Source organism: Diadema setosum, chromosome 1 (genome assembly GCF_964275005.1).
Source record: "Diadema setosum chromosome 1, eeDiaSeto1, whole genome shotgun sequence".
Lineage (NCBI taxonomy): Eukaryota > Metazoa > Echinodermata > Echinoidea > Diadematoida > Diadematidae > Diadema > Diadema setosum.
Genome location: NC_092685.1, coordinates 23138831 through 23162174, shown reverse-complemented (window position 1 = coordinate 23162174; position 23344 = coordinate 23138831). Strand labels below are relative to the sequence as shown.

Genomic DNA, 23344 nt, shown 5'->3' with positions numbered 1-23344 from the left:
TGCAATGGTTATTGCAGCCACTGTTTACACATCGGGCCAGAATATCAGGGTTAGGAGCAATCAAGCATGGAACATAAAAAAAAAAGAGAAATCCCGCGCGTCGGCAAATTCTCTGACAACTTCTCTATACTTCAAAGCATGACATAGCTTTTATTTGTAGATGAAAATCAGTCGGATAGGATGCTTGGTGATCTGAAGTTTTCCGCCAGGAATGTGGTTCTCTGTCCCCACCTCCATGTTTCCAGTTTAATGTTTCATCATTCAGAGTCGAGATTGAGCGTTATGGCGCGAGAAATACATTAATACATATTATGATATAAATGTGTTGGATCGTGCAATCTTTCGAGCGTAGAGTGCTTGCGTGCGTAGGTGAGAGAGCTAGTCAATCAGACAGAACACAATGACTCATGGCTGTCCCGCAGACAATACAACTTAAGACTAAACTATCACGAGTGACATTTAGCTGGCCTTCAGCGACTGTGAAATGATAAAGCGGGTGGGATTCTGTATACGTTTTCAAGAACATTAAGCATCCTCTGTATTGTTCTGCTCTTTGATCGACATTGCCCTTATCATAAAATCTTTCCATCAGCCATCATGAATGCGAAGGTGTATATTAAAACATCATAAGCCCATAAGCATGATGAGGTATTGATGGTGATTTATACTGCCTTGATGTATCCAGACAGATTATGGTTACGGCCCTTATCAAAATGTCTCACATGAAATCGACAATGTCTTCAAAAAGAGAAATTGCAGTAGCAAGACGGAAAAGGAGTACTGGCTTATAGTTAATGAGTGTAATGATCCACTGGTCAAAGCTGGTGTTTCAACAACACAAAAATGTCAAAATATAACATAATTATACACAACAAACAATATTTGACGGTCTCGTCCTAGGTAGATTTTCATCCTCTGACTAGAGGATTGGCATTTGTATTTAACAGTATTGGACAGAAGAAATGAGAAATGTTTATCATCAGCTGGTGTGGGCAATTGTATCGTCACCATTCGCAAACCAAAAAGTACTTCTTCGACTCTGTTGTCAGGTCATCATGTTGGTCTGAAGATTATCATGAAACTGCATATGAATTTAAATAGAATGTGGCAATAATTCCGGCAGTAATTTGACCAACTGTGTTGCACAATGTAACATAACATAATGAAAGAGAGAAAATAATGTTCGTTAAGGCCCGCCAACACATGCCATAAGACTTTGAAAAATACTATCGATATCCCCAAGAAGAGAATTCTTTTCTTCCTCTTGAGTGTTATCCTGAGATTGTTCATGGTAGTGATCGTCCGTCTGGGTTTGCTCCACGTGCTTCCCGCCACTGTAAGGGATCATGTCATTGGTCGGATACACGTCCCACATAAGATCGTCGGCCAATCGCCGTCGCGGTTGATGGCCTTGGTAGAAACACAGCGATTCGGGCAGCCCTTCCGGGCTTCTGTGCCAAGTTCTCCGGAAGCTGCGGCGTTTCTTTGGCAGTACCGTCCGACAGTAATCCTCTTGCCGAATCTCGCTGCGGAGTTTCGTCACCATGTTGGCGATTAGGACCGACCTCCGGAGGGACACCTCGGGATCGTCAATGCAGCGCATCTTGTGGAGCGAGATGTCAAGGACACGTTTTCTATCGTAGGCAATCATACCCTCCAGACAAGTATCACTGTCTGGATTCCCAAGTATATCCGTAGTCCTGCACGATGGCAGGATGTCCGGTATGACATTGTCCATTATATCAGTCGACGACGAATCCACGCAGGATATGGTCCTCTGTTTGGACTCTTCGCCGTCGTAGCACATTGGCAGTTCTATCTCACTGCTCACGTCTGGAAAGAAATCGTCTGGATCGCAGTTGCAGCATCCCTGCGTGGGACCGCACTCGGTGCAGCACCTGACCACCACTTCGGTCGGATTAATATGCAACGGTTCGGGATTCATCGTCATGTCACCCCGAACTCTATAGGCACAATCACTACAGCCATCGTCGAGCATGTCAGAGAGTTTCCTCTTTTTGGAACCGATGCTACAGACGGATGCATGTTCATCTTCGCGGTCGTGTCTTTCCTCGTCGGCGACCTCTTCGTCGACACCACTTCGTCCTCCCATGGTCCAATGTCGAAAAGAAGTAGCGTCCTCTCGCTTCACTCGTGGCGCAGCATTGCGCTGTGTGATTGCACAACCAACGTCGTCTGCTGTGTATGCGTCTGGAAGATTAAAAGAAATTGAACATACTGTGAATGTGTGATCCAAATAAACAATTCATATAGTCAAGCTTGACCTTCGATGTGACTCGCCACTGGCAAGTACGTCATCAGGTCTGCGGTTTTTTTTTCTAGTTGCATGCATTTAATCGGCAGTGTCATTCCTGACTACCTATATAGGTGAAAACATTCATAACTTGTAAATACTTCGGGTTATTTCGTATCAAATGAATCCTAGTTATCATACGATAGCTTTTGGTTGTAGAAAAATGTATCCAGTTGTATGATTGTGCCTATTTCCTCTCCTCATTCACACTCTCTTATTTTTAAAGCTAACATTAAAATCACAAAACACGGGAAGTTAGATTAACAGTGACGAAATAACTTCGAACGCAGCAGTATGCTGCATTAAAGATTACAGTGACACTTTTGCAAACATCAATAAATTACTGAAATGACACTCATAAAGAAACGACTAGAGTGACACCTGTTTTTATTTTTGTATTATCAATTCTTTTCCCACCATGCATGTCAACATCGTCGATACTAACATAGTCTATCCCCCTTTCGTAGACACTAGAGGATGGAATTCTGCAAGACGAATTAACAAGCAGACATACTCCATAATGGTAATATAGAATTCTGCGATAGATGAACTTCACACGGATAGTAGACCTGACTTGTATAGTACATGCTTTCCTGATGTATGGTGCAGGAGGTCCCATGTGCCTACCATTTTGTAGCCCCTTCTTTTTATCATGGAAAGGCTTCGCTGTGATCCCGAGCAAAACAGTTATTCTTTTCTAATATCGTCGACTCACGTGGTAAAAAACAACACGCAAAAACATCATATTCAGAGTCATCGAATATGAACATCTTTAGATGCTTAATTCGTTGCAGTTGATTTCAGGAGCTGAACGCACTGACGAAGGTTTCATAACTCTCTGCAAAATCAATACGCATTCCGTCCTGAAGGAAATTTACAGAAAACATGTACTCCATGGAGAATAGATGATCCATGAAAGCTATGAAAGCACTGTGAAAGGTCGTGGGATATTTTAGGGAAATCGAACAGATAATACGAAAGTTATGAGCATTTCACTGTCGGCACAGCCCTTCTCGTAATGGCCTCCGTCACGTGGCCACCTATAACGAGTTGTCTTGATCACGTGTCTGTGACGTAGCTTGCGTAATTTTCGTCATGTCTATACGCGAAAGATCAAAAGCTCCTACATTTCCTCAAAGATATATATATATATATATATATATATACATGAATGCTCCTGCAATACTCATGAACTCAATACCCTCAAGCAAACTTCATAAGGGAGAAATAATATTATAGTATTCGTTCGTTTTGAAAGTGGATACAAGAAAGGATCATTTACATCAAAGCCAAACGGTCAAAACCGACAATACATTTTTTTTTTTTTTTGATATTTCAAGGGAAATCATCTCATGGATGAGTTACTGCAATGGCTCTCAGATTGGTTTGGGGGGGGGGTTTGGTTTGATTTATTTCTGCATTCAAGCAAATACAAATTCAAACTAAAATTCCTTAAATACAAACGGTGACATATGCAATGATCCAAAATTTTCAACAAAAGTATTACAAGAGTAGAAAAACGTGGGCAAAAGCATCATAATATAAACATGTAAAAAATGTAAATAAGATAGGAAGTATATTATCATATAGTATATATTTTTCGGTAAATGAGAGAGATAACTGAAAGCAGGAGACCGCCATCGAGAAAGTCGCAAGCTATCTGCTTTTTGTCTGCTTATCATTTCAAAGCAGGTTTCTCACGGCAGGGAAATATCAATTAAACTCTTTGTGTGCTTAGAGTGCTAATGATCACAGAAAATCTCATAGCGTTGCACATACTGTCCAAAGACCCTGACACAGAAGGGGTTAAAGGGATGGTACAGTATTGGTGGAGATGAAAATTGGGTTTTAACTTTTTTGCGAGATACCAAGAAAACACTAATGAAATATTACAGAGGATACCATTTTAAGAGGAATTCAAAGTTTATTTGATGAAAATCGAGTTTGGAAAAGCTGAAACATCCAAAAACAAAGTAAAACAAAGCTATCGTAATAAAATGTGGGTCCCACACTTTATTAGGATCACTCTCTTTTGGATATCTCAGCCATTTCAAAATTATTTTTTATCAAATAAACGTTGAAATCCTCATGGAATTACATGCTCTTTCATACTTCATGAGACGTTTCTCACTATCTCACCAAAAAATGATTAAAAAAAACCCTGAAGTTAAGTCTCAACCAAAACCATACGATCCCTTTAAGACATGCCTCTCTCACAGTAAGGACGAGAGACAGATTTTAAGCATAAGTTTGAAGTGAAATGCGAACCTCAATTCCCCTATCGCAGGGAATGAAACATCTTCATAAAGGAATACTGCATCACAATGTATCTCCAAAAACATATTGTAAGCTATCGTCAGCTTACCAAGTGTAAATGCGTCACGCCCTTGCACCGCCACTAACCAGTTATCCCAAATTGAACAGATGGATTATTCACAAACGATGTCGGGATGAGTTTATGATGTGATTAGACTCTGGGTCTATCAAATTTCGGGATAGGTCGATACAGGGGAGTCATTTAGTTTGATACACTGGGATCAAATCAGACATTAAACGAAACTTCATAACAACGCATCAATTCTTTCTTCTTCTTTTATCGAACACAGCGTGTTACAAAACATGACTACATAATTAGCAGAGAAGAAATACACTTCGCAGCACATGCCCAAACGCCCACGCACTGGCGTAAGTGCACTCGCTCAGAATGCTAAGACATAACGATATACCAGGCAGAATTGACACCTATATGTATGACAGTGACAAAGTCCGTTATAAACCTGATTATACCGAGGCATGAATTTTATTGTAGACCGTGGACGCTTCACAGTAGAAAAGGTAATTTTATTGTAAAAGACTGTCTTCTCTGTTTTCTATTTCTTTGTTTCTTTTTATCTTTACCTAAGCTTGAAGCGTTCGTCGTGAATCCATTGTAATGTTGATTGCTGGTTGAAACGTCATGAGATACGGAGATACCGTCAGATGCTGCGGAGGATTTGTCATGGTAACAGCAGTAAGGTTGATGCTCGGAGCAGGGGTGATGGGATGCGTGTTTCCATGGAAACGGAGAATAACGCTCGACGGGAACGGCAACGGTCATCGCTGTAGGATGTGTCAACGTGCACGTACCCTGTCTGGCAGACCGTGTGACTTATCATAATCACTTTACATTCGTCTGGAGAGAGAACAGAAACGTACAAAGTGAAAAGGCAATGAGACGCAACAAGACGACACAAGACATTTTACATATATGAAAAATATTGTAAATGAAGCTTTTCCGATCTTGAAAAATGAGGATGGAAAAGTCTGTACTCATAAAAGATGCAGAGAAAATATTAAATCAGTATACATTTCGTGTAGATTAATCATGAGACTTGAGTATCAGTCGAGCGGATCTGAAATGGGCCAACCTACTTATCTTTACAAACTCTGAAAGCAATATTTTCAAATTCAATCTTCGTGGAAGTGGAGATGTATAGAGTCGAAATTATCATCATCATTTGTTGAGTTTTTATTCAATCAAATAATGATCATAAAGTGACCGATGACATACAGGTGCAGACTCATTTGATTTGTTATATTCGTGGGTTTTGAAACAATTCTCGATGATAATAATCATGATGCGGGCTAAGTCGAAATAGATCGTTGTCTGAATGGATTTCATAATTATGTATCATCTCATTTCTTTCCCCCAGCGTGCCGGACGTGGAAATGAAATTTTTTTGTGTTTGTTTGCTAAAATGGTCTCCGGCGTGATCATCCAAATGACCGAAATAAACAGATTTCCCTAAGCTGTCCTAAAGCATCGATGTATGTTTAAATGTTTTAAAGTTAAAACACACACACACACACACACACACACACACACACACACATACACTTCACACGTCAATCAGACGCATTTACAGGCCGATGGGTCATCTTTTATACAACGTCACAAGGGAGCATTTGTAGAACGACCTTTTGCTTGCGAGTAATACATATTACCATTTTTAAACCATACTCTGCATGAATTTAGACATTTTGTCATGTTTGCGAATAAAAGGAAATGTTTATGGTACAGATGTATTTGCAAAAATAATGCGCAACAGAGCATTGACTTATTGTCATAAGAGGAAAAGTGAAGAAGCAGAAAGCAAACACCTCCGGAAAACCTGTACCCCCCACCCCCCCCCCCCCCCAAACAAAAAATAAAAATACTGTCTACAGTTTTTAAGGCGGCTTTGACGAAACCATTTACATTGGTTCTAAAAACTGCCATGCAATTCATGAAGGAACAAAAAATATTTACATCAGGCTGACAGAGAAAATCTAATGAAAGAGACACTTATAGATTATCAATACAAGCGATGACGTAAATATACCGATGTACTATGTAGGGTAAAAACATGACATATGTGATTTCCTCACAATGTAACTCCACTATATCACGTGTGCTTTACTTAATAGAGTACATGTAATATGAAACACTCTGAATTAAAAAAGATAAGAAAAATATTTTGAAACGTTATCATGAAACATTGATGTTCAAAACAATCACATTGATATGCAAATTTCTGAAGTGATGTTGTCATTGCCTCACGAGTTTCCATTGGACCTGTCTACCGCCGATCTTCATTAATATCTTCTTTTTCCCCTTAACATGAAATCAAATAGTAAAACTTCTACACAATCCGCATCAATGTCCTGTTGTGTTGCAGTATGCTAGCAACGATCAATCGATTGCTACAAATGCGTGATTGCTATTATTATATACAACTGACATGTGTTATGATATTTTGGCCAAAGGAAATGTGTTTGATTGCAAAAAATCTGCATGTCAACATCAGCACTAAAAGTCGCAAAAACATTCTCAAAAGAGATATGATAAAGTCTTCAATAGGGAACAAAATTGCAACATGAAGACCTTATTTTACGAGATCCTGCTCTCTCGGTAATACATGCAATGAGGATGCATGGTCAACGTAGTACAACATGATTATACGGCAAACGCCAGTGATGTGTCGCCTGCGTATCGCATTTATAATCATAGTATTTTCAGTGAAAGTTCATTGACTGCATGGTCAACGTAGTACAACATGATTATACGGCAAACGCCAGTGATGTGTCGCCTGCGTATCGCAATTTATAATCATAGTATTTTCAGTGAAAGTTCATTGACTTTGGACATTTGACCTTGTCGGAATTTACCAATATTCTAACTTGACCGGCATCATTAGGTGATGTACTTGTGGCGTGAGTTTGGTGGTCATAACTCAAAGCTGCGTGTGTGGAAAGTTATTGAGAGCACACACTATATTTATGGCTGTTATCAGGGAAAGATCATTGACATTTTGACCTTTGACCTTATCAAAATTCACCAATATTTGAACTTGACCGGCATCTTTACAGGGGCAGATCCAGGAATTCCGTAAAGAGAGGGCGCCAGTACAAAATTGAAGGGGGGGGGGGGCGCACGCACCCCTCCCCATTTCTTTTTACTTCTTTTGCTTTAACAAAAAATAAAGGGGGGGGGGGGCGCCCGGTGTGCTCCTCCATGGATCCGCCACTGTCTTAAGGTGATGTATGCCTACATGTGGTGTGAATTTGGTAGTCATAGCTCAAAGCTGTGGAAGGTCATTGAGAGTACACGACTATACTATGAGTACAGTGCTTATCAAGTAAATTTCGTTGACTTTTTGACCCTTGACCTTGTAAGAATTCACCAATATTCGATTTTGATTGGAAAGTGGAAAGTTATTGAGAGTACACCACAATATTAAGTGTATAGTGTTTATCCAGTGAAGTTCATTGACCATTTGGCCTTTGGCCTTGTCGGACTATACCCATATTCGAACGTGACCGGCTTTTCGAGGTCATGTACCTGTGATGTGAGTTTTGGTAGTCATAGCTCCAATCTGCGGAAAGTTTTTTGAGAGTACACCACAATAGGCCAATTCGGAGTTCCACCTTGCGCATTAGCAGAAAAAAAAAGGTCTTTCGTACCAACAGGCATGTTGGTTTTTAATTTCGCTGGGATAAGCATTTGTGATGTAATGAATATTCATGTAATCATTATAAACGCTGCTTGCCAGCACATCCACCTGACAGCAAAAGTGGTATTTGGCAATGGCGGTATAATCATAAGAAAGAGATTGGTAATACATTCAATACAAAATAACGAAATGGATGCTTTACAAAATGTAAATTTACGGATCATCCTGGTCATCTGTAGTCAACGCAAGTTCATTTTTTTGTTTGAACACAATTGATGAATCCCATAAAGAATTGTCTCGTAAAGCTTATGCATCGTGTCTCTCTACTGGCTTGTACTGTAAACAATGCTTATCAGAGCAAATTCATTGACATTTGACCTTTAACCTTGTCAGACTTCAGCAATATTCGAACTTGAACTTTAGGTTATGTATATAGCTGTGGCGGGAGTGTGGTGGTTATAGCATAAGCTGTGGAAAGTTAGAGAGAGTACATCAAATTGTTCACGACGCCGCAGCCGACGACGACAACGCCGACGGAAAAATGACGCATATTGTCTCGCTTCCGCTACGCGGGCAAGACAAAACAGCTTACTAAAGTGTCATACCAAAAACATGCACACTCAGTATCCACACTGCCTTACACTGACACATTTGCACACGCATTCTCCCCCGTACAAAGCAAATGATATGGCGACCTTATCAATAATATACACCCTATAAAGCCTACCTGCAGACACACGTGACCAAAAAATCATCACCCCAAAACATGTCACTTTCCCCACAGGAATATCATTGTTAATAGAAAATAGTTTTCAAAAAAGATTTATTTAGACACACATTTCAAAAGTCAAGCAGACGCCCTTACGCGTGGGTTGTAGTCAACGTCACGAGGGAGCGTTTATAGAACAACCTTTTGCTTGCAAATAGTTCACATTACCCGATTTTCACCCACATTTTGCATGGACTGAAATATTTTGTCATTTTGCGAATAAAAGAAATGTTTACGGTACTGATGAAGTTACAAAAATAACATGTAGGAGAGCATTGACTTACTGTCATAAAAAGAAAAGTGAAGAAGGACGCAAACACCTCCGGAAAACGTGAAAAGAAGCCTAGTCTCTTCAATTTTTAAAGCCGCTTTGACGAAACTAGCTACGTTGCTTAATACAAAAACTTTATCCTATCCTTTTTGAGAATAATTTCGCGAATGTTATGGCTAATGTCGAAATGCAAAATTTCTGCAATCACACACAATTCAGACTTCAGCAGATACAGATTTTCTGCAATTAACGATACATTGTTTTACACTACACCCTGCATAATCAGAATTGACATTATCTTACACTGTCACACTTACACCATTATGCACATTCTCTTCCACGTAAAGTCAATAATACGGCGACCTCATCTAATTCATACGTCTAAAGTCTTATTTGCAGACACACGTAAACAAGATACCATCGTCTCACGATTTATCCCTCTCCCAACTGTAGGCATGTCGGTTAAGATGCAGTCGTGTAAATGTATACGTAACAGTATATGGCACTGTAACTCAAAGTCACGCTGCGCTTTAAATGACGATCTCCTGTATTTTGTCACCTGCTTACGTATAATTTTAGTGTGCAATGTCGTTATATTTTATGTTATGTAAGTTATCAGAGACAGTGTTCAGGAATTTACAATTTCTATTGCTTTGTATCTATTTATATATTTAAATACCTTGTATTGAATTGTTGCTGGCTTGGCTACGTTCAATACAGAAATAAAATCAAAGCAAATCAAACCAAAACGAAGTTGTACATCCATTCTATCAACGAACTGTTTGATCAAGTATTTTTCATTAAACTGTGCTTGTTTCTTGGAAAGCGGCCAGATTTCACAAAAACTGTAACTGTGATCTCTTTCTGCTACTTCCTGCTTTGTGCTTTCTTTCTCACCGAGGAAGACGGTTTCCTTTGAAGCTTTAAACAAAAAATCATCTGCATGACAAGGCCAGTGATATTGGTCTGATTGAAAATTCACTCCATGTGCACGTTTACTTTAACGCGTCAACTCGAACAATGAACAAGAACTTTCATGGTATTCAGAACTTTAACTTTTCTTCCAAACAGTGACATTAGCCACAGGAAAATATGCAAATCAGTTGGTGTAATAACATAATCATCGCACAACTCTCTCACACACGTGCGTGCAGGTCTTCACTGAATATGCCTTTGCAATGATTTTGTTGTGTTGATCTTTTTATAGAGGTGAAACAAATTATATAGCAGTTAATTTATTCACAAGCAAATGATTTTATTTTCACAAACAAACTACTTGAAGACCTGTGAGACCACTGTCGCCAGACTCGTCTGCTCATCGCATATCTTAGTGTGATTGACATCACAATTTCCTTGAAAAAACTGCCAAAGTTTTCAATTTTATGCCTTTCTCAATTTTTTTTTTATTTTTTTTTTATTTTTTTTTTTTTTACTAACGTTAATGAAAGAAGTGAGATAATTTAAGATACTTTCTGCTACGACGGTAAGACGTTGCGGGAACCCCCAGTCGAGAACCCTCCTCCAGTTATGGCAACAGGAATAATCAAGTTCTGCACAAGCACCCCATCTTAGATTTCATCGATGCGACAGACACATTTACTCGCTTGAATTACTAGCACTGTCTCAAGCTGACTTCATCTTACAGATTAGAGAATGCAGTATTTAATGGTCTACGTTCCCTACTGAAAAATATCAGGGTAATTGCATTCGTGACTACCTCCCCAAAGTGGAGTTAAAAAAAAATGGAAAGGAGACAGTAATGAAGTGAGGGCTGGAAGAATGAAGGGTTAAAGAATTACTTCATCGATCACCGAAAACGTGCCTTGCATATTAATGTGCAAATGTGTGACTTGTGTATAGGCCTCTCTTTCTTTCTTTCTTTCTTTCTTTCTTTCTTTCTTTCTTTCTTTCTTTCTCTCTCTCTCCTTCTCTTCTTTTTTTTTATTGTAGCAAAGAGAAAGGGAATTGTGAAGGAGAAGATGATCATCCATCTACAACATCTTGGTCCACATACATTCTCCAAAACAAAGACCTACAACTATAGAACGTAGAACCGAATCTAGATTATATGACTAATTACTGAGTTCGATACAATATGACATACGGCAACTTACAACGCTCTCTGTGTATTACACAACAACAAGATACTAAAAATAAAAGACATATTTGCACACAAATTGATTCCTACTTACATAATACGTACATATCTGTGATGATAAACTCGAGCTGAATGTAATGAATCCTCTCAACGACGCCTTCACGATTAAAAACAGGTCATGAGAAGAACTTTCAAGAGTAAGATTTAATCGATATCCTTGTCTGGTGCAGTGGTATACCTCTTAAAGGGACATTCCAGACGATTTTCATAATTTCACATCATGTAGTACATAAATCGACAACTCCATGTATAGATGTGTGGAATTTATTGTGGTTCTTGAGCAGAGAAACAATACTTTGAAAAACCTTAAACAAATTACACTGAAAAAGGATGATGACATAGGAGGTTCACATATTATTTCAGAAATGTAGCAGCGTAATTCCATTGCAATACCGCTTGCTTGCGAGTTCACCTGTGTATAATCTATGCATGCCTTCTTCTTTTGTTCTGCTGCCTTGAGCCCCAACTCATACATTCTTATGGTGACTCTGCCATGTCATCATCCTTGTTCATTGCAATTTGTTCTAAATTTTAAAAATATTCTTATTCTTCATCCCAATTATTAAAAATTCTGAAGCTCTGTCCTCAGTATAACTAATTTATAGTTGGTCAAAAAGAATGTAAAAATCTGAAAATCATCCGGAGGTCTCCTTAAACTACAACAGCACAAAGACATGATTTCTATTAACTTAATCAACTTTGTGTACGTTATCGCAGTCCGCGTGTCTTGTATCTCTCTGACAAATTGCCAAAGGTAATGGTTGTACAAACTCTGCTGACAGAATTCAAATTCAGTACGAGGATACCTCACGACAGCAGCATTATTGTGCATGTATTCCCAGATCGCCTTCACCCACGATGGCCTATACATGGAACCCTTTTGCATTTCCATCAATGCAAAGCAGCCTATTCTTAGCTGTAGTGACCAAGGTATGAACTCTGGTATGGATTTCGTTCACCCCAAACGAGTTAAGTGCTGTGTTGCCACAATTTTACAGGTTGTTTTTTTATAACAAGGAGGGAACGAAAACAACAACAATTATGTCGCGATACAGCTTTTCGTTTAGACAAAGAATCTCCCAATTATCCGCAAAAGATTATTGTGGACAATTCTACAAAGATTGTTTCACAAACTCTAAAAGTTATCCATATTTTTTTTTTCTATCAAACGAAAAAAAAAAAAGCCAGCAAAAGCGGATAATCATCGTAGTAACTACTCCTCTCCAAAGAGGTAATGCTGTGCGTATAAGGTGAGGATGACCTTCTGTCCGTACCTTGGAAATAATCCGCTTTTTGGAATGGCGTTCACAAACTCCAAGTCTGATCGCAATGCGGATATTGTGCAGCGGATTACTCTGGTCCCGCGCCGCTTTTACGACCAATCAATAATGCGGACATTATCCGCATAACTGTGTTTATGAAAGAAGTATTAACCTGAAGGTAGATAATCAAGAGCAAAGGAATAGTGTTGATGTGTACAAAGTGGCACGTCATGAACATTAATTTTGTTTCTCAGGAATCTTCTGTATAGCATTTAATAGCATTCCAATTACCTAAGATCAGAGCAGTCTGCAAGCGCATGATTATGAAAGGAAAATTGTCTTGGTCACATGAATGTGATCTCGTTTATGAAGTTATTCCATATTCTATACATTGGTTGTTAGCAATCTTGCATCTGGGCAGATAGAAAACAAGAGACACAGGGGTCTATAGTGCTCACCCAAGTATCGCAAGTTCAGTTTTCATGCATTCTTGTGGACTATTACCTGATGCCCCGGTCACATAGACATCCCGGATCACCCCGGACCACCCCGGATCTGATCCGGGGAGAGATCCGTGTTGACGCCGGGAGGCCAACATGGCAACTTTTGGAGGTCAAAAACATCCGGCGTCATCCGGGGATTGCCGTGTTGGCAGAGCAATCCGGGGTGGTTCGTGTGACTGCCGTGTAGCTGCCGTGTTGATCCGTGTAGATGCCGTGTTTGTCCGTGTAGACGCCGCGCTCTTCCGGCCTTATCCGTGTAGCTGCCGTGTTGATACCGTGTGTACATTCATACCAAAATCTCGGATCTCCCCGGACGTCCCCGGATCTCCCCGGATCACCGTGTAAATCCTTGAGCATCCGTGTTTATATGTGACTGGGGCATTAAGAGCATAGCAAACTAGGGGGCCAGGACCTTGAGGGCCGGGGGGGGGTGCATGGTGTCCATCTGTATATTCTTTCAAACTGACAATAATTACTGTCAGCGTTGCAAAATATTTGACCACGCTTTCTCAAAAAGATCAAAATGTGAAAACTGTCCCTGGCCCGGCCCCATGCAATGGGGCTATCCATGGGTCTTCCACAAACAAACTTGAGAGTACGACCACTGACTATGTACTTTAGAATTTCTGGCTTTATGGAAGATTATTTTTCCAAGATTTTCTGATTTGAGGGCTCTGGTGGGGGCATGTGATGCATCCATTACCTAAGCAATAATGCCTGCCAAGTTTGATGACAAATTTGACGTGTTTGCAAGAAGTAGGCGAGGAGAAGATTGGGTCCCGATTTGCCCCCCCCCCCCCAAACAGGTCTCATCCTGCAGATCTACCATGAGCAAACTTGAAACAACCGCCACCAATCTACTTACTCATGGCACCAACTTAGCTTACCATTTCTGGTTTTACAGAAAGAGATTTGTAAAGATTCCTTAAATTAATCTCAGGGGCTTGATGAAAATCTGACCACGCGTTTTCAAAAAGCATCTGAAAATGTAAAAGTTGACGGACGACAAGCAACGCAAAACGGACGCCAGCCAATGAATGGTCGCAAGATCTCACCCGAGCCTTTGGCTCAGGTGAGCTTAAAAAGGGAGAATTCACATGAATGGGTATTCAGATTATATGTATATAACCTCGGAAGATTAAGTGTTGATAGAATGTATGAGACAAATCGGGTGAAATGCGCATAATTGCAAAAAATGAGAAAGAAATTACCAAAATATGCCAGTCTGAGAGAAAAAGAGGAACCGTATTCCTCTCGAGTATTACCGATTCAAGTATTAGTTATAATTACATTCAGCAATTTGATATTTCTGCACCTGAAACACACAACAATATAAACATGATTTTATATAGATAATTTTCATATATATAAATTAATGTATGCATATCAAATCTATCCATGTATGTATTCATATAAAATATACATGAAATCTTTATAATAAATAAATAAATATATAATATATATATATATATATATATATATATATATATATATATATACATATTATGATATGTCTACAAAATATAATATGCACGTATATACAACATAATGAACAACATAATATAGGGCTCTACCATATTATGAAACACCGGCAAGGAGTAGTAAAAATTGTAATGAAAAAATACAGTATCAAACCACAGAAATATCGTTTGCTGCACTTTATATAATGTGCACATTTCAGTAAGATATCAAGATACTGGCTCGCAATATGTTAAAAGAAAGAGAGAGAGAGAGAGAGAGAGAGAGAGAAAGTTACGGATCGATTTGTGAGGTATAGAAAAAAGAATATGAATGATGTCGACAGGATCGCTGGTAGAATTAAGTAGAAACATCCCATTATATAAGTCAATATAAATCAAGAGAAGAGTTGTTATATCCAAAGACCATTTAGGTACACACAAAAAAAAAGCCTTTAAAAACGCTCATGGAAAATTAAAGTAGAGTTGAGAGAGAGGAGAGAGATGGGGAGGGGGGGGGGGAGCTGGTGGAGTGAAAGAGGGAGAGGATAGTATGAGAGAGGGAAGAGAAGACGAAACCAGAGCGTAATTTACATCCTCCCTTTAAGCAATACATACGTACAATCACAACCCCTGTCCATTAGCGTTCGTATACTCGCGGGCTCGCTCTGGCAGGGAATGCAAGCACCCAGCCAAGTCTTTCTCTTTCTCCCTCGACCAGTGAACACTCATCAAGCCCAGTCACCGGAAATTAATATCGAGGATTTCAACTCTACAACTCGTCCTCCGGGAGTACTGACATAAAAAAGAGTGTGTCACAATTCCGTGTTTGACTCGGCTTTCGAAGACAGAGAGAGGGAAAGAGAGAGAACGAGAGAGAAAGATAAAAAAAAGAACACCCCACAAGTAATATTGGAATATTGACAAATACACAGGCACACGCACAGACACACGCTGGCCACCCATCTCCCTATCTCGTACACACAGACAAATTTCAAAATGATAATGCACCGACATGCTGTATAATAATATGCATCACCGGTGGATCACATCGTTTCTTCTTACACTGCATGGGGGATACTATAGATCTCCGACTTAACAAACTTGAAAGGGGCTGTTTAAACGCTACCGTAGACAGTCTGGAAAACCGCCAGTGAGAGATATAAAGACCCAGTCAAATGTCATTACATATTTTGTGTACTGACAGAGTCTAAATCAATGTAAATAGTGTGTGCTATAGCTATGAGGATTGAAGCACGAGTATATAACTTGCATACACGTCCATCTGCATACATTATTAGTATTCAAGAGCTCAGCCCTACACGGCAATCTATATTTAACAGTGTCATTACTGTTCCAAGAGCCTATGTTTACTCCTAAATGCAAGCCTTGTCTTTCGTGACAAAATATCAACAAAACTGATGGGCTAATGAACGCATGGATGAATGCTGATAAATCATATCGATTGATTATAAGACATCTATAACCATAGTTGGAAAAAAAAAAACCCGAATAGGAAGGCATTGAGGAGAGTATTACAGATAAAAAAGCACTGTTAACCCATGTTTTAATCGTGATTTGTATACATTGTTTGTACTGACAAGAGTTGAAATGAAAAGGAGAACATTTTATAGAGGGCAAAAATAATAGTGTTTTAAAGACGTCGACATTAAACAGATTTAACAAAGATATGCATTTCATTCAGTGCAGTCTGGCTGGCAACCTTCTTTTGAAGAAAGGAAAAGAAAAGAAGAATAATCTTTAGGTAATATACATGTGGCGTGGAACGTTATTGAGAGTACACCACAATACTATGTGTACACGCACTGCTTATCAGGTAGAGTTCATCGACGATTTGACCTTTGAACTCGCCGGGCTTGACCCACATAGGAATTCTAAGGTTATGTACCTGTGGTGAGAGTTTTCTTGTCATAGCTCAAAGCTGCGGAAAGTTATTGAGAGTGCACTAGATCGTTGACGACGTCGACGACGACGACGCCGCCGCCAACGACGACGGAAAAGTGATGTCTATGTCTCGCTTCCACTACGCAGGCGAGATAAAAACCCTACTGATTTCCGTTTCACTGAACGCCACCTCACCCCTAATGTTCAAATTTGGATGCATTATTGTTTTAGCTGGGAATAATAAAGTACATTTCTTCAGCAGAGATAGAATGCCCTCGCGTCCTGACAAAGTCTATCACGATATTTTGAATTATATTTACCACTTAAAAGTAATGTGTAACGCATATCAATTTACCAATTTTGTTGGTAAGTTTCTTCCCTCATCTATTCACTCTGTAGTAATGGCAGTTATAATGAGCACACAGTCATTTCCCCCCAAGTGATTACGACTATAGTTGCCTAATGTTTTAAATAAGATGCGATATCCTACCCGATTACGTGTTGATGTGAAATTGTGGAGGATGCATTTGTGTATTCATCACGCATTCATGATGAATATTTCGAACCTAGATAGCATCAAATAAGAGTTAAACAATCAATAAATATGTGCCGTTAATAATTTATGTGATCTTTTCTCATAAAAACACCCTATAATGATATTTCAACTTCGGAACCTATACTATACCATATCTGCACTGAAGTTATACACGACAGAACTGAGAAATGATGAACTAATCCTTCATAATCACAAAACGTGTTAAAGGTCAGAATTTAAACCTTGTAAGTAATGTTTGTTATTTTTTCCGTTAACAAGCCACAACAACATGTGGTCTGTCGAATATGCCCTTGACAGATTTAACCGTAACACCCAAAAGTGGTCTTGATTGATATTTCGCTTTTCTGCTTTTCAAACAGTAAATCTTGGGTGTGTGGGAAGGAGGTGCTGTATAAAGACGTATATAAAAAGAACACCAGAATCCTGCGTTAAAAAGCAATCACCACCTCCTTATGTATTCAGAGAGCATCGCAATCCCACGCTATCATGCTAATCACTATGGTTGTCACCGTCCACGCGTTTTCTCGCGGGTTTCCACCAATCAAGGGAATGGTGCGAGTTTCGTTCGCGGAGCCTCCTTCGTGATCAGGTTACGGAATCATCTGCGAACTGCTTCACTTCGGGCGCAGTGGCGCCATACACGCCATGCATGGCGCCAAACTTGCGTCGTTCTGTGTTGAACTCGCTGCTCACTGAAGCATTGCAACAATGGTTATATTGAAATTTTTGGTACGTAAAATTAGTGATAATCATGTAAGTGCATTACATAATGAAATCCTCTCCCGATACACAACGTGGGTTATTGTTCAAAATCGACGTGACAATCACTTACACTCACGTAGACACACACAGACGCAAACACACACACATACACAAACAAACAAACCCACGCACACATATGCCCAAAGATACTCCTACAGAATACGCCTACAGACTATCGTAAGATATGCACATTTTCTTTTTACTCCTGTTGTTTGTTTGGTTTTTCGTGTGTGTGCGTGTGTGTGTTTGCGTGTGTCCGTGTGTGCTTTAACCTATGATGTTTCTGGTATACGTTTCATTTGGATCGAAGCCACAATCCTTATCAAACCTTGCTAGTGCTAGTCTCCTGCATATTTTTGGTCTGTTTCAGTAACATGGAATCATATTTCGTATACAAAGAATTCATCCGATAACGAAGAAAATCATATGTTCATTCACAACGTCAATTTGCATGCCAATTCACTGCTATAATCCAATGCATTGATCCAGGTACTGCAAAAAGGACAGATAGACAACAAACTGAAGCTTTCACAATGTTGACTCCGTTATCAATCATACTTAAGTCTCATAACGATAGATATTTTGGCCCGAATTCACGAAGGTGGTACAAAATATAAAACCATGGTTTAAACCATGGACAAAAACCATGGAGCGCCAAGTGTCGCATGGAATATTTCGTTACGAAATCAGTCATTTCGTCGATGAAATGATTATTTTGTAACGAAATGACAACATTTTGTAACTAAATGAACATTTTGTAACGAAATGACAGCATTTTGTAACTAAATGATAATTTCGTTAACGAAACGGTCATTTTGTCGACGAAATGACCAATTTCGTAACGAAATATTCCGTGCGAAACTTGGCGCTCCATGGTTTTTGTCCATGGTTTAAACCATGGTTTCATTTGTACCACCTTCGTGAATTCGGGCCATAGTGTCTAAAAAAAAAAAAACCTAAAAAACAAACAAATAAAAAAAAACATGCGGTACATAAGAATATTAAAGACAGTTCTACGTGGTTCCTGTATGGCAACGGCTTCATGACTACTGAATTTCACTTTCGACTCACGCACTCGCAGTTTATGTATATATATGCAGTTCATTACAAATGGAACTCAAAAATGCTGGACGCGTTCTCCTAAAAGCAGGTCTAAAACTGGCGATCGAGAGAGCACTGGGATTTTGTTGGGTTTTTTTTTTTTCATAAGCAGATGCGCATTGTTGACTGAAGAAAAAAGCGTCGGGAAGTTCAGGACGTATGGGGCTCCGTGAGATACCAATGTTTTGTGTACACTTATCAAAAAGATAAGCAAAAGATGTTTAGAAGTTTCCCTGAGGTTCATATCATCGGATATGCTCAGTATTTACACAAAACATCTATGTTCTACTCACTCAAATAAAGAGTAAAAACACAATGAAATAAATCGAAACAAACAAACAAAGGCCCCACGATCTTCATTGGATTGCCCATTATTAGAATACATGCCTCCGATACTGTACCCGAGTGCGTGAAGGGTGTGGATGTTTGAGTTTATACCAAAAACTAAGAACAAATTATAGTCTGCAAAATTTACAATATCAAAGATAATGACAATAACAAAAAAGAAATGGGAACACAATATTCATGCGAATATAATGATATAACGTAGAAAAGAATACAAGAAACAATGCAACATTTCTGTATAAGAATGATATTAACACTGATTGATATAGTCAATGTATTTTCAAAAGAAAAGGTAAATATTATATTGTCGTTAAAGGGGCCCTGAAATCCAAATGCCTGTTGATATGTGTTGATTTATGATACCCTCAACATCACTTTTGCGGTGAAACGAATATCTAGAAACATTCCATATATTTTTAACGATTTTTTTCTTCTATTTTTCTTCAGATAACTTGGGAACGCCCACAAAAAAATCCTTCCAAACCAACATTCCTCAGATTATGCTGAGTCGAGGGGAAGGTGCATTCCAGTGTCTTTTATTAAACATTTCAGTTCTTTAGCAATGATTGACAGATGAGGTCATCTGAGGAATACTGGTTTGGAAGGATTTTTTTGTGGGCGTTCCCAGGTAATCTGAAGAACAATAAAGAAAAAATCGTTAAAAATATATGGAATGTTTCTATATATTCGTTTCACCGCAAAAGTGATGTTGAGGATATTATAAATCAACACAAATCAACAGGCATTTGGATTTCAGGACCCCTTTAAAAGGCATCAGAATGTACAAGAAAGTACAAGTACACAGTCGAATGTAGTTCCTTCATTCTGTCCTTGGCAAGATTTAGACAAAAATGATAATACTTCAGTATGTTCTTTGGACTGGATAATACATAGCCAGAATGTATATACAGACGAAAAAAAAAAAAAAGAGTAGATTTAAATCTTCTTTTTTTTTTTACAGAAATATAAAACCAAAGTGTATAAGCCTTAATGTTTTTCTTTCTTTATATTTCATACAAATTCATCATATGACTTTAGATATCTATACTATTTCCAGTTCAGCTATCAAACAAATCACATATCTAAATCGAGGGTATTTTAATGAGTGGAGTGAGTAACCCCTTTCTGACCGCACAGCCTGACGTTTCTACCGTTAGATCTTTTGGGATACGATTCCAAAGTGTCACTCCTATGAAAGATACTGAAAACTGACCTTGTGTGTTGTTTTGCACTTTGGGAGGTATAACTAACCATAATCTTTGCCTCTCGTGGTGTACTAACATGGTCTATTACCTGACAATATTCTGCCAAGGAGGGTGATATATTCTTATATTTGTAAAACAACAACAAACGTACAGTTTCTCAGTGTTTGAAACAGCGGATCAGAATGGGTGCCTCTTCGACTGAAAATCATTAATTGCTCCAATGGTCATTTAGTGGATCAAGAAGATGCAGTCCAAATATGTCTCGCAGGCAATACAGCCAAGCTGACTCATGGTGATGAGTAGTGGTTAATAGAACATGGAAATGGAAAATAAATGGAATATTTCACCAGTAAAGAGGAATATTGGTATTAGAGGAAACATGAACGGACAAGGAGTGTTTGGACAGCAATATTTTCTCTTGCCGAACACCGATTCACAGTTCTGATACTCGCCTAGGCCTAGGCCACATTGTTATGTGTGACAGCCCAGTTTGCAGCTCGACTGGGGCAAAATGGATACGACCTTAAACTCACGGATTGGTAACTAATGCCAGGATAATTACTGTCATGAGCCGGCGAACAACGCCTACACGTAGCCATGGCAACACATTTCATGTGACTACGTAACATCGGATTCCATTTTAGCGTGTCTTTGGGATGCTTCAGTCGCGCCATCCCCATTGTTCTCACTTCTAATTACCTCGAGCCGTCGTACCTGGGATGTAGCAATTACAGACCCCGTGACTAATAGGCGAGCCTTCGTTGACTAATGAGCGCGTCCTTGGAGTGGTCCATCCTACATTCGGCTTTCCCAGACGCTAACCATCGTTAAAACACTCCTAACGAGTACATGCGCTCTGTCAGTAAATTGCAAGTACGAATTCGCGTGTGTGCGCGGCTGTGTGCGTGTTTACAAGATGGTGTGTCTGATTGTGTCTTTGTGTGTGTATGCGTGATTGTGTGTGTATTAGTGTGTGTGCATAAGTTGAGCATCAGTTTTCCAAATGCCTTGAATATCAAACATGTTCCGATATTGTGGGTTATAGAAGTCGCATTAGAGGCAGTGGCTCTAATGCAAACAAAAACGATTGATGGAATAATATATTTCTGAGATGAATAGAATCGCAGTGCAGACACTGATGTTTGGTACCCCAGCTGAACAGTTTGATTACCATCATGACATGATCGCGTTTTCGCTACAATATGACAACTTTGCACAAGTGCTTTCTGCTCTTTATTCATTTCTTCCAATCAATCAACTCTCATGCCATTTTTTTTTAATTGTCTCCATGATAGGATTCGATCGTGCTAGAAAAAAAACCCCGAACCTGTAATGTTCAAGAGTTGTTTAAAAGGAAATTACGCACAAACCCTTCCCTCCCCCAACACACATGCACACTCACACACACACGCACACACACACACACACACACACACACACACACACACACACCATAGTTCATGATACTGAGAACATTATTGGAACCAAAGGAGGGAAAATCCCTATCTTGGGTTACCGAACACGGTTATTGTTACCTTTATGACTATGGTATAAGAATGAAACCGACGCAGCAATTTTACAGATCAGCAAATATTGATAAGAGCCAGGAGAGTATAGCATGCATTCAGAAAAGTCATCAATTTGTTCAAGAAATCCTTAATCATAGTTCACAGTAGGGGTCTTTATTATTGATTTAACTCGAATGTTGTGCATGTATTCTTTGGATTTTTTATTCAATCAAACCATATGAAAACAAAACAAAACGAAACAAAAAGTAACCTATAAACAATTCAAGAGTACATCATTAGACACCAGTTTTAAGAAAATCGTTCACTCAGGTAGGTTGAAAATTTAGATGTAATCAAACATGCAGGGGATCTCAATGAAGAAAATACTTAAAAACACTGTAGTAACATACTTCTTGGTAATAGAAAAAGTACCTACTGCGGCGACTTGTGAGTTTTTTTTTTTAACATTTTAGTTCAGACAGGAGGTTCTACATATAGTTGAATATCTAACTCTCGTTTTATTTAAAGAAATATCGCATTTCTTAGTTTGTTTGTTTGTTTGTTTGGTTTTTTTTTTTTTAATTCCAGCTAACAATATTGCAGTTAGCTTGGTTTTACTGTTTACGGTTGCAGGTAGTGGACGAGTTGCATGAACACACAAACAAAGAGTCATAATGTACACAGCAAACGCACACTCGATACGTATATTCAACATGCTTCATGAACACAATCTATTCATTTCTCACCAGGGAAAATTAAGATGTGAAGGGCATAAGAACATGGGTATCACGTTCTATCTATACAACTTTGTCTTCGTGCAGTATGAATTTTCTTTCCAGCTTCGATAAAACCGGCTGATCGACAGTGACCATCACTGTCATGGTCGTCTTCAGTGCGGAATCTGTGCAGTCGACCTCGAGATCAATGGACGCGGATTCCTCCTTGTACATCATAACCAGAAATTCGAAGGAGATCAGACGATATCCCCACAAGGCCAACGCCATAGTAGGGGCTGTCACTTTCCGTAATCGCCGCGCGATTTACTTGGTTGTCCATTAATACCACCCATTTGAATCACATACAGACGACTTTACTTTACTCATCCGATGTGCATAGTAAATGCCCTATCATTGCGATCGGCAGCCGTTGACGGTTTGCAGATGCATAGGTCCGAAAATGCATAAACGAAGATGATGAAGATCATCATCGCAAACATAATACTACTATACTGATCCTAATGATAGTGATGATAATGG

General features: G+C 39.1%; 1 protein-coding gene across 2 annotated transcripts in view; it reads right to left on the bottom strand.

The window, feature by feature from the left end:
* Positions 1–23344, bottom strand: part of LOC140228530 (uncharacterized) — a 35251-nt gene continuing 11907 nt past the window's right edge. The window contains exons 2-3 of one of the 2 annotated variants that reach the window (XM_072308765.1): positions 5213–5486; positions 1–2211 (exon numbers count right to left, since the gene is read on the bottom strand). In XM_072308765.1, coding sequence (XP_072164866.1) covers positions 1187–2211; positions 5213–5411 — 1224 coding nt within the window. In that variant the 5' untranslated portion in view covers positions 5412–5486 and the 3' untranslated portion in view covers positions 1–1186. The remainder of the gene's footprint in view (positions 2212–5212; positions 5487–23344) is intronic. The other variant, XM_072308772.1, reaches the window with a different exon arrangement.